Source organism: Myotis daubentonii, chromosome 14 (assembly GCF_963259705.1).
Source record: "Myotis daubentonii chromosome 14, mMyoDau2.1, whole genome shotgun sequence".
NCBI lineage: Eukaryota > Metazoa > Chordata > Mammalia > Chiroptera > Vespertilionidae > Myotis > Myotis daubentonii.
In genome coordinates, this window is record NC_081853.1 from 34,542,643 (window position 1) to 34,555,608 (window position 12,966).

Below are 12,966 nucleotides of genomic sequence, written 5' to 3' on the forward strand. Positions count from 1 at the left end.
GGATGAAGCAAACCATACCTAACTGTCTTCCCTACTGACTCTCAGTCATTCTGGACTTGCCTCGTTTTTTCCTGAGGGACCTCATTTGAGGCACCCAGGATCTTCCTGAAGCTGAAAAGTCACACACAGGCCACGAGAAGCTGAAAAAGTGGTCTTGATGCAGGCTAAGGACTTACATGTGTCATTATATGTACACTGAGGGACCAGATTATTATGACCACCCCATCAGTACTTCATTGACACTTCCAAAAATACTGAATATTGAAAACTTCTGAAGCAAATACTCTCAAGGTTTTATTATTATTATTATTATTATTATTATTTGCATAACTAATTCACTTCATTGTACCAATGGGGTGGTCATAATAATCTGGTCGGTCATAATAATCTGGCCACTCAGTGTATATGAATATCAATTCTTTTTTTTCCTCTTTTTAAGACATTATTGTTGAATTTATTGGGGTGACATAGGTTTCAGGTGTACAGTTCTACAATACATCATCTGTATATTGTATTGTGTGTTCAGCACCCCAAATCAACTCTCCTTCCATCACCATTTATCCCCCTTTACCCTACTCCACCACCTCCATGCTCCTTTCCCTCTGGTAATCACTATTCTGTTGTTTGTGTCTAAGAGGTGTTTTTTTCTTTGCTTAATCCCTTCACCTTTTTCACCCAGTCCCCTAGTGCCCCTCTCCTCTGACAGCAGTTAGTCTGTTCTCTGTATCTATGAGTCTGTTTCTATTTTGTTTGTTAATTGATTTTGCTCAGGAGGAGCTAATTCGGATGGGGCTGGGATATTAGTTCACTGTGGACATGCTCAGTCCAGGACATCTATTAGAAGTCCACATGGCCCCACTCTGGGCAGCCTGGATGTGTGAGTCTAGACGTCTGAGAGAGAGCTGAAGAATGGAAGACAGGTATTTGGGAGTTGACAATCCATGGACACTATTTAAGTACGTGAGCCTGTGTGAGATGCCCATGCAGGTGCGACTGGGTCTGTTTTGTTCACCACCATAAATCCAGTGCCTAGAACACTCGAATACGTGGTGTATCATTGATCCAAGCAACAACCCACCTACCTCCTTTTCTGCAAGTTGCTTTACCAAGCTATTGTCCACTGTCCTTCAAACCACATCCGCAGACAGCCCTGAAAACTGTCATAAGTTCCAGAAACCAAAACACCGAGGGGACCTTATCCATTTCCTACTCAGGTGAACCTGCCACAACTCGGTCTGATCTCCTTAGAAGCCAAGCCCTTGCTTATCTGCATTCAGACTTCGTGGGAAGTCAGAGGACGCATCTTAGCACAAAGCCATCGGACAGAGCTGATGGCCACTTTGTGGGGGCGGCCCTGAACTCGGGAAGCTGGCCTCTGACTCCTGCCTCACTGCTGACGGAGGCCTCTGCCAGGAGCAAAGGCTACAGTGTGTGTCAGGATGAAGCAGAGCCACATCTGTGAAACTCAGGCTGTACGCAGGCCCCCTGGCTCCCATCACAGCGAACACCTCTGTCACCGGATTCGGAGTCACTGGGACGTGACTGTCAATGTGTCCATTGCTAACACCTTGTTTACTCTGCATTATTAAAACCGCTAACTGCAGCTGTCTCTCAGTAATGCCCCAGGCACAGCCGTCAGTATCTGGGGGGCTGCTTTAGGGTTTCTAAGACATTCCTAGTGTCCAATACAGAATGCTTAAGACATTTTGGGCTACAGGTTGGACGTGTGAAGGATGGGAGAAGACAGGCTGATAGAGCGGCACCACGACGTCCACCCAGAACTCGGGCGATGGGTTTGGGAAGCTGGTGAGCCAGGTACCCCACTGCTGCAATAGCTCGGGGGTTCCCACAGGTGGAGGGAGGCTGCCTCCCATCAATCCCCGCCTCCCGACAGCTCAATTGCTCTCGATTAACTGCTTATCTCCTTACATGCCTCGTGCCCACCAGTCGAGGGAAGACAGTCCTGCAATTCAAGGAAGGTTTGCCAGGAATAAATGGAGAAAGATTTTCGTGTTCCAAAGGCAGCCCTCATGACGCACCTGTCTTTGTTGCAGATCACTACTGCTAGCTCTGTTCCTGTTTTAAACACCAAACACTCTCACTCGGGCACTCACTTCTTGATTGAAATGTCAGGCCCGATGGCCGGAAGTCCCTACCTCATGGTCTCCTCCTTTCTCCACCCTCACCTTCTGCCTCACCATCACCCTTGGCCTCATTTGAATTCCAGCCAGAGTCTCGTTTGATGCTGCTCAACACCCATCAAAAGGTTGTTCAAGAATTAAATGAAGTGATGTGGCGTGGCAGCCGCGCGGTGTGCTGCTTAGATACCTATCTTCAAGAGTGAGCCTGCTGCAAGCTGCGTAGCGGGCTGAAGGCCTCCAGCTGCTGCGTCTTAGGATCCAATGCAGTGTCCACGCCAGGGCCACAATCCTCCCAGGCGGCTCCCGGCCAGTGTGAGCACGATGGGGATAAAAGGGCCAGGATGTTCCTGCCCAGTGAGGACTTCCCTCCTTTCTATGGACCAGGACACATTTTCAGAATCACACCCCAGATAGAGGCCTCATCCAATCCTTCCTTCCTTCCATCCTTGTCCGCAAATATGCAGACTGGCATCGGGGCTTGAGGTCTCTAGCCTACCCCACAGGCATTTCTCTCATTTCTGATTCTGTCTTGTTATCGGCTTCCCAGAGGCTCTGAACTGACACATCATGTAAAGTACTGGGCACAGAATGAAGGCTCCGGAAGTGTTAGCCATTACTGTTATAATAATTACGATGCGATTGAACTGATGACCCCAGACCCAGAGGACACGCTGAGCAGCACCTACTCTCCTGACGACCTGAGCCGAGTCCTGGGCAGGGTGGGCCTTGCCTGGACCGCATCCATTTCTCTGCCCCGTGGCACCAGTCCTGGCAGATCATTCCTGCTTTTCCTAATGCTTCGTTGTGCGGAGAATTTCAAAACCTCCGGAGGAGTTGGGGGAAACGTGCTGAAAACTTCAGCATTAGCTGGGAAAATGGGCCTCTGCAGCCCTTTATCTCAGCAAGAACAAACATCCTGGGCTTAAGAGCCTGAAGGCAAGCATCGGTCAAGGCCACACTCACTAAGCAGCCTTTCTTGAGGGAGTTCTGTGGCAGGTCATTACGGTCCGGCTAGAATGGAGACTGCTGGTGCGCGTGGGCGGGGAAATGATGCTCAAGGCAGTAAGGGGGAGTCGGAAGGGTCTACGCATCCGTCTGCAGCCGTAAAACATGTCCATTAGAGCACACGACACCCTGCCAGTGGCAGGTCCCATGGATACCGCTGGGGACCCAGTTATGATGACAGCCACAAACTGCGTTCCCCGAGGGCTCAGAGGCTGGTTCCAATTCAGTGACCACAGGCCTCACAGAAAAGCTACCACCATTATGACAGTGGTTGGCATAGAGGCGTTATTGATGTTCTACTTACTGCAGCAAAGAAGCAGCTGACAGTCAGCAGCAATTAGCTACTTAATAAAACTGTTTTGGAGACAGTGCTGCTGAAAAGATGGTCACAGGTGACACAAGGGACCAGCAATCAATCCCAGCAAAGCCCACAGCTATTTTCCTTTTAGAAGGCTCTTCTGTCATCAAAATAAAAACTGTGAGACTTTTGGCCCATCGGAAGGAAGGCGAATCCACTTTGATCTGAATACTCACCTAAGAGCCACGAGTGTGATGATCACCTGTCAAGCATGTCAAACTCAAAGGGTAACACGGGCCAAATAAATGAGGCACGTGGCCCGCGGGCCGTGAGTTGGACATGCTTGACCTAAATGGACCCTGGCACACTCAGGGGTGAAGGGCAAATGGAGGAGAGGGGAGAAGAGGTGAACCCCAGAGACGTCCACAGGTTTTTCTCAATTCACCAAGCCAACAGTGACTGGGTCTCGACACAGTTTTGTCACTGTAATTTGTGTGTTGCTAATAAAATAACCTAAAAAAGCCAGGGTTGACCCCATCACCACCTCTCAGCCAGCACCTTTGAGGAGGAAAAGTACATCTAATTACGAGGAAAAACCAACGGGGTTGTAATGACCTGTCTCTAATACAACTTTATTGTGAGTTCCACTCCAGGGGGATATACCTTCTGTACTAGAAAAAGCACTGCCTTAGGAACGGGCCAGATCTGGGCCCGAAGCATGGCGCTGACCCTTCCCTAGCTGTGTGGCCCCGGACAAGTTATTTCTCTCAGAAATTCAGTTTCCTCATCTGGAAAAAGGGATCAGAACAATGACCCAACAGGATTTTGTGACACAAAATACCATCATGGATATGGGAGAGCTTAGCATCTCATTCCAGCAGATTTATTAAAAATCAACCACCGCCTATCACATCACATGTGACAGGTGCACAGCCCAGAGAGCAACATTGCTGCCCTATCTTTATCTCTGGCCCTAAGAAACAAGAAGGGTTATTTCTTATACTACAGCTGTAAAATCTCACTTTAACATTGAAGAATTTTGGCAGTATCATAAAAAGGCCATAAAATGGCTGGATAACTTCATCATAATAACAGCAAATTCTGGAGACTATTCTAAGTACATGGCACTGATGACTCCATTTAATCCTCAAAGCTACTCTATGAAGTTGGAACCACTATTCTCCCATTTTACAGGTTAGAACATGGAGGCACAATGAAGGTTAGTAACTTGCATAAGGTCGCATAACCTGCAAGTGGCAAAGGCTAGACTCATACAGGCAGTTTGATTTCCAATCCCATGTTCCCACAAGAATGCCAAAGGTGGGACTTCCAGGGTGGCTAGCAAGCCTCTACTTCTTGACTGGGGTGGCATTTGCCATCTATTTGATTTGTGTAGTTTTCTGAGCTGGTTTTATTTTATTATAAAACATTTTTAAGTAATAAGATTAATAACTAAAATGTTACCCCTTGATGCTTTGGGCAAAAGTTGAGTGTACATGTTACATATCATGAGTTTTGCCACCACAGGCACCGAAGGATGGCTCTGTAATACTGTAGTGACATCTGTCCAGTTGTTTTGGATGGTGGCACAGAAGCAAATGGAAATTGCACTGTACTATGTGGAAGGAGGTGCTATTGTTCACCAGAGTCCAGCGGAAAAAAATCCAGAAACGGAATAAGGCAAGTGGTTTGATTTTGGCATTCTGAATAGCCTCCACCTGACTCTGTATTTTCCTATTTGTTTCTCTCTTCAAGTGTTTGTCTCTTAATTTCTCTCTCTCGTCCTTTCTTTACCTCTTCCTTCTCCCTTTTCCCTCATCCCTTTCTCTGCTCAGCCCCATAGCCATGCTGTGCTAGTTCCCGTCTCCCTGCCTCTCTTTTCTTTTCTTATAAAGACCCTGAGAACATTTCTCATTTGTTTTATTTACCGAATATTATGATATATTAGTTAGTGTTCATTAAGTGGTTGAATGCCTTATGTAAACCTTCTCTCCACTCCAGCCACCACCATCATGAATTATGTGCGTATGGACACAGGTGCTCCTTGATGGACATTTATTTTACTATCTTGATGGTTCCCAGTCAGTAAAAAGCTTCCGTACCTTAGGAAGTTCAGGGCTGGAAAGGTTACTAATCACGGCCTAAGAAGAAAATGAAGTATCTGAGCATAAGTTGCCCAAGGTCACCTGCTTTCTCCTCACTCACCCCTGCTCTTCCCTCTCCTGCAGACACAGCACAGAGAACTCCCACGCCAGGCTGTTTCGTGGCCTATGACCCACGTGGGGCTTAGTCTTGCTCTAGTTAAGGAGATCTATGGGAAGGGCGTCTACCCAGAGGCCTCAGTGCTGCATGTCAGAATGGGCCCTCAGAGGCGAACACTGACCAGGAAGGTCACCCCAAAGTGCAGGATCTCTGGGCCTCATCCCCAGAACTAATTGGTGCATCGAGATGGGACTCACAAACCTGATTGCCAGGAAGGAAAGTACCCCTTTTCCCTGCTCATGAGACCCCTGCATTGTTTGTTCAAAGCTGTACAGGGGTGCTCCTCAGTGTACACTGCAGTGTGTTTCTCCCACTCCTGCCCCCTAGTAAGTACTGGCTACTCCAGCCCTTCCCTCATCAACATGGCCCAGACCAGATTCTCGGCATTCCAGGGGGCCCCGTCTGCCCCTGGACCTTGGAAACCAAGACTCATCAGGGGCAGCCTTTACAATAAACCCTGGTCCCCCCTCTCCCACTTCCAGGAATCAAGACTTCCTTGATTCTCTCGGGGAGGCACAGCCCAGACAGTCCACCTCTTTTGGGGGCAGCCGCCCGTACCTGTTGGTTTGCTCTGCAATCAGGCTGGGGTCCCTTGTCCCTGACCTCGGCCTCCAGTCCTGCCAACACCGTTTCTTCTTCCTCCTCCTCACTCTCTTCAGAACAGGAGTCAAACGTGTCGGCATAATACTCCTCAGCTACACGCGGGTCTTCAGGGATCCCTGAGACACAGAATAAACAGAGATCACGTCCCACCAGTCATTATGATTATAACGAGGCTCGGATCCTGGAGTTTCCCTGAGATCTATATTTTGTTTGTACTGACAGAGCTCCCCTGGAGTGAAAAGTAGCTTCTGAAAGGAACTGGTTGAAAGTAATAAAATACTCAGCAGGTAGGGGAAGGGAGCAGTGACTGTTTGCAAGCACGTTTTTAAGATGCAGGAATAAAACCAATAAATAAGAAGAAACCATCTCCTCTTACACCTTTGGACCAAGATTGTATTACAAACGAGGGGACTGGGGGCAGGAGCGGGACAGGTGCTTGGCTGCAGGACCCGGTTACTCACCCACATGAAGTTTACGGAGGCAGTTGTAGTGGAACTAGGCCAACACTGTCCTGGGAATTTACGTTTTAAAGAAAATATTGGTGGTGAGACCAGGCACGATGGATGGGGTATAGAGAATGGCATGTGGCAAGCTGAGGAGAAAGTTGTGATTTTTTTCCTAACAAGCTGTGAAGCCTTGGAGATAAAGTTTACTCCAGGGCTCTACTTACTCAGATACACTCATGCCACTTATTTAAAAACAAAATTAAAAGAAAAGAAGAAGAAAAGATCACCCACTGAGCTGAAGCCAAGATGTGGCTACCCACGTTACATGATGTAATATGATTCTTAGCTAAGAATACAGCTGGTGCTTATCATGGTCTCAGCCAAGAAAGACCAAGAATGGATCACAAAAAAAGCACAGTGATGATAGCATCTCCACTTCGTTAACGGGGGCCTGGAAATGGAGAAATACCGTTGGAGACAGGAGGAAATGACATAAGGACACCTTAGCACAATCAAACTGTGGGCATTCTAGGCTTTGTACCATACTCTGAATTATAAATAAATGATTCTTCTAAATTATAACATCCAGCACTGCTTTTCATCCTTTTGTTGCCAATTTTTGTCTAATGGGAAAAATATGGAATTTGGGATCAGAGAATCAAGGTTTGAATCTAGCTCTACCCCCTCTTAGATGAGAACCTGGACACGGGATTTGGACTTGCTGAGCTCTGATTTCTCCAGGAAAACTGACATAAGGCTGCTCAGCAGGGTAGCGATGAAGATTCAATAATATGATTCTTATGAAAGCATATGATACGGGAACATTTTACACAAATGTTCACTTAATGCCCACATCTGTAAAAACGGATTTTAATTGAACTCATTCCATATTCCTTTGAAAGTAAAATACTAGCGACTGTAGAATTCCCTGACAATGAAATACTTTGACATCTTTGCTACCTGAGGTTTCCCATAAACCATAAGAGGTAGTGCTGTGGAGTCAAAACTCGTTGGCTCAAAAGATAAAAATGACATATATTCAAAACTGCCTTTGCCAATTCCTTAGGAAGGGGCGTGTCGTGAATCTCATAATTTCTCCCAGTAACTCAGACACAGACTGTTTTCCCTTCAGATCACTGAGTTTCCGTTAAGCAGCAGATGAAATAGACGGTTTGAATTGGGGGCAATGTTTCATAACATTCTTTATTTGATTCACACTCACAACCCCAAGTAGATCACAGCAAGGGAAGTATATGGAAATTAAAATCTACCAAGAGGCCACTTCAGGTCCCCAGCTTTTACCTCAAACAGGGACATATGTTCGCTGAATGGAATGGCGGACAAAACCATGTGACTTCCTACCTCTCTTCCTCCCCCTCCCACTCTCCTTGATTTTCTGCGTCACTTTCAGAGAGTCATCCATTCTCTCTCTCCCTAAGCCTTCCCACTTCCTCATCCACCCACCCAGTCTGTCTTTTGGACAGATACTCATTCATATTTTCTCCCTCTTGCCCTCTTTTCTCTCTATTCACTCCCCCCTCACCAACTTTGGGCAAGAATATCTGCTTTCAAACTTGACCATGATACACTAAGAAATATCATTTATACATAGAAATGTGCCTATATCTGTGTATTGTATATACATAGTTTTATGATTGAAACAAAGTTTCATGTATCAAGATTTACCCACACTATATCTGACACACTCTGGTATTTTGCATTGTATTCAGTTTTTTAAATTAAATTAAATTAAATTTTTTTCTTTTAAATATTTTTTATTCATTTCAGAGAGGAAGGGAGAGGATGAGGAGGGTGAGAGAGATAGAAACATCAATGATGAGAGAGAATCATTGACTGGCTGCCTCCTGCATGACTCCTACTAGGGATCGAGCCTGCAACCAGGGCACGTGCCCTTGACTGGAATCAAACTGGGACCCTTCAGTCCGCAGGCGAGCCAAACCAGCTAGGGCTTCAGTTTGTTTTTAAATGCCAGTTGCAACTTGCTAAACTGATTTCTCACTCCACATTTTGAAAAATACTAATTTATAACGATGGCTTTGGCGTAAAAACACACATACACACAAAAACCTGCATTTAAATCAAGCCTCTACCACCAGCATCAAAACATTAGGTGATATTTAAATTTTCTGCACATCTGTAAAATGGGGATGACAGTACCCATCTCACAGAACTGTTGTGAAGATTAAAGAGTATAATGAATGCAAAGTGCTCTGCACATGGTAGGTACCCAATAAATGCTACTCACTAGGATTTAACACAAAACCCTGCACGTGCCTAATATTTCTCCCACCCCAGGAAGAAACATAAATAGTTGACAATCATAAGCATATATTGAGTTAAAAAGTTTAAATAGAATCACTTCTCAAAATCCATACCCAACTCAAACAGGCGGTAAGGGACGCCCCCTTTCCCGGGCCTCCCTCTGCTGGCACCAGAGGGAGCCGGGCATCCCATCTCTGCTCTCCCTTTGTCCTTCCTGCCCATTGGCTCCACTGCTCCCTCCAGGCAGCTCAGGGGAACCTCTGCAACAGGGGTTAACCAACTGGTTCTGTAACGGGCTGAGCCGTCAAAATGTTAGGTTGGCTGTTAGACAGTGGCTGCCGTAGCTACCCAGCTCTGCGCCTGAAAGCAGACACAGACGATGCACAGATGAACGCGGGGGGCTGTGCTCCGGCAGACCCTTCTTCCCAGAGCTGCCATCGGCCAGATCCACAGCACGCCACACGCACCAACCTTCCTCCTGCTAACAGGCTCTGTGTGCATGTCTCAGTCCCTGTCCCTCTCTCCCCAAGCGTCCCCTCCCAGGAAGGAGAGAGAGGAAGGAAAGAAAGGCCAGGGAGAAAGTGCCATTCTACCACATTTGCCTAAGTCATGCAATGGACTGAACTTGGTGCAGCTCAGAACAGGGTTCGCTTTCAAAGGGAAGAGTCCAAAGAAATGGAAGTCTGTTCGCCACGCCGTGTGCGCTCTGTCCGTGGGCCCGTGCGAAGCCTTCTTAGGCTAAGGCTCATTTCCCCTGCCACGGAGGGAAAAATGGTCTGTGATAAATAGCTTTAATTTCCTCGCACCCTGAAGTCAGCCTGCAACACGCACCGAGCGGCATTCCGATCTCCACTGGGCGGGCAGTGATGGGGTACGCTGATGAAGTAACCCAATATTGGCTGCCTGAGCGAGGACAGTGATTGCAAATCCATGCTGGAGACAAAGAGAAGCAATCACCCTGTTCTGGGAAAAGGAGGCTCTTGTCACATCCTTCAATTAAGACCCAAATCCATTCCTTCCTGTAAGAGGGAAGTGAGTGCTGGGAGCAACCACAGGGCTTGTTAAAACCCGGAGTGGCTGGTTCAGTAGGTCTGGGGTGAGGCCTGAAAAGGTGCCTTTCTAACAATTCCCCAGGCGATGCTCGTGCTGCTGCTCCGCAGGCCCCACTTTGAAAACCACTGTTCTAGGATGTGACTAGTTCAAATAAAAGTACCATCATATACTGTACAGAAGCACTACAGTAACACATACAAGACTCTATGATATCTCTACATCTTACAACCTTTGTATGTTAGACAAAAATAGAAAAAACTTTATTTAGAAGGGATTTGTGTCATTGGTTGTCTCAACCACTCATAGTCTCAGTGGAGTTCCAGAGGACTGTTTCCATGTTACTGCTGGGGGAGAACAAAGCTTTGAGTCAGCATCCCAAAGTTCCAGCCCTTTACAGTTTGTAAAAGCATATTCATACTCATTGTTCCACTTGATCGTTGCAACAATTATTCACGTTAGAACAGGACAACATTTTTATCTCATTTTCCAGATAGTGAAAGCGAGGCTCAGGGGGAACCAGCGTCACACAGCTGCATGCATGGTGGACACAAGACTAGAATGCGAATCACCTGACCCTTATCTTTTCCCCACCGAATTAGGGCTATGTTGCGATCAGCTAGAAATGTTCACCTTTGCTAGTAAAACCAGGTCATAGACAAAAGTCGTGATTGTCTTCCCCTTAACCCTGAAAGACGTTGAACAAGGGATAGACTTTCGATTTATGAGATACAAAACTGAACTTGGACTGTCTGCAGGGAGTGGGGACTACTGAACACCAGGGGCCCTCACTCAGGCTCAGCCCAGCTGTCACCACCCTCCTCCTCAGACGTGCTCTAACTGGAGCCTGCCACCTGGAGGACTTGTTAGACACAGACGCCTGGCCCCAGGCCCAGGGTTTCAGACCGCTAGGTCTGGGGCGGGGCCCAAGGTTCCACATTCCTAATGATGCTGCTAGCATGGCACATATGCTGAGAACCACTGCTCTGTCTTATAGGACCTTCAGGAAAAAAATGCCATACTAGTGCAATTGCTTAATGAAAAATTCCCCAGTATTTATTCATGACTGCATTAGCTCTTTAAACGTTTTTAATGATCAGGAAATGCATTCAATTTTTTTTTTTAAAAAAAGAGAAGATTAAGACAATAAGACAAGAACTGTGCCTAAAGACAAAACCAAGTTTCCTTTAAAGGCATTTCATTATGTAAAAGGCCTATCTCAGCCTGGGTACCCACCATCATCCTAAATGATGCTAACCATTGGTGTGCCTTGGGCAAATGCATGCAAAGACTCTAGCAGAATGGTTCTCAAAGGGTGGTCCCCAGGGCAGCAACAGCATCACCTGGAATCCTGTTAGATTCTCAGGCCCCCCAGACCCAGTGACTCAGAACTGGGTGAGGGCCACGCAGTCTGTGTTCTAACAAGTGCTCCAGGGATCCTGACGCGCACTTGAGTTTGAGAACCAATAATTTAGTACAAGGACTGGCACTTAATATCTGCTCAAATGAAAACAGTTTCTACGGCATCCCCAGTAGGGAGCAAGCTCCTGGGGGGCCGGAGCCAGGCCCATCCCGTTTACCATAGTGTTTCCATCCCACGGCTCAAAGCAGACACGGAGTCTTCTTACTGAATCAGTGAATGCCTAAGTCTCTAAGAGATAGGACTTTCAACGTAGCACATAGTATCTTAAGTAAAGGATTTCCTAATCTCTTTTTTGGGGGGGGGGGGAGGGCAAGAGAAAGGAGGAGGTGGAAATAGAAATTTTTCTTCCTAAGAGTCCGGCTCCCTTCCCTCTTTCCCATGTACCTTGAATTTATATTTCAGAGGGAGTCATAGCTTTGAACAGCAAAAAAGTCTTCTTCATACTCATGTTGCCAGCTCTATCCCACAAGCCTGCCAAGTTCGCGGACTCAGATGACCCAGAGGGGATGACACTCACTGTGAGACTGTGGCTCCGTCCAGGGCCCCAGACTCTGCTCTGGCTGCACGATCGCCCTGCCCTCCTTACACAGCTAATGACAGTGTCAGAATTAATTAATGTTTGCTGAGCTCGGTGGCCAAGTGACTTGTGATTTGGGAAACCCAATGGACTCACTCACACACTTTTTTTCCCCCCACTCTGTAATCAGTGTATTAAGGAGATATTCATACATTTCAAGAATTGCTTAAGTTCTGATATCCAGATTTAAGCTTGTGAACATATGACTTTTAAACATACAATTAAAACTATTCATAATTTGCTATACTACCAACATTAACTTACAATTACTTTGGAGCATAAGTTAAGTGGTTTGAAGTAAGCCTGTAACATACCTAAAAAACACCTTCCTATCTCATACATGCAAATTACTTCTCCGTGTAAAGGTCTCATCACTCAACTTCTAAGTTAGCCTGCTCCAGAAGTCACTACTATATATATATATATATAAAGGTGGCACTACAGAAGGGAATGCAATTCTCCAAGTGCAAGCCCTCAACCAGCAGTTTATATGATAAACCCCTTCTTTAGAAAGGTATCGTTTCTCTCGCTGATACCACAGGTTAAATTACATGGCATTCCACCTTCAAACAACAGATGAGGCTACAGAATAGATGCAGAGACACTGAATTCCACCACATAGATCAGCATCATTCCTAAAAGCCCAGCCTTCCATCGTCCCGGAGGCTCACAGAGGTACGTAGTCTCTCACCTCTGGACCTCTCTTCCCCTGAATTATTAGAAGAGAAGGACTGACTGCAACTCTGCTGTTTTGGAAAAGGCATTCTGTCAATTCCTAAACGTCAACACACCCTGGGCTATATTTCTCCTTTTCAGTGTGTGAACGCCGTCTGTCTCTTGCTGCGACCCACCAACGGTCTATCACAGCCGTGCATGAG

General features: G+C 46.5%; 1 protein-coding gene across 2 annotated transcripts in view; it reads right to left on the reverse strand.

Moving 5' to 3' along the window:
- Positions 1–12,966, reverse strand: part of NEK11 (NIMA related kinase 11) — a 163,523-nt gene that overhangs the window by 48,748 nt on the left and 101,809 nt on the right. For both annotated transcript variants that reach the window (XM_059663988.1, XM_059663989.1), the window contains exon 13: positions 6,265–6,425. In XM_059663988.1, the coding sequence (XP_059519971.1) occupies positions 6,265–6,425 (161 nt within the window). The remainder of the gene's footprint in view (positions 1–6,264; positions 6,426–12,966) is intronic.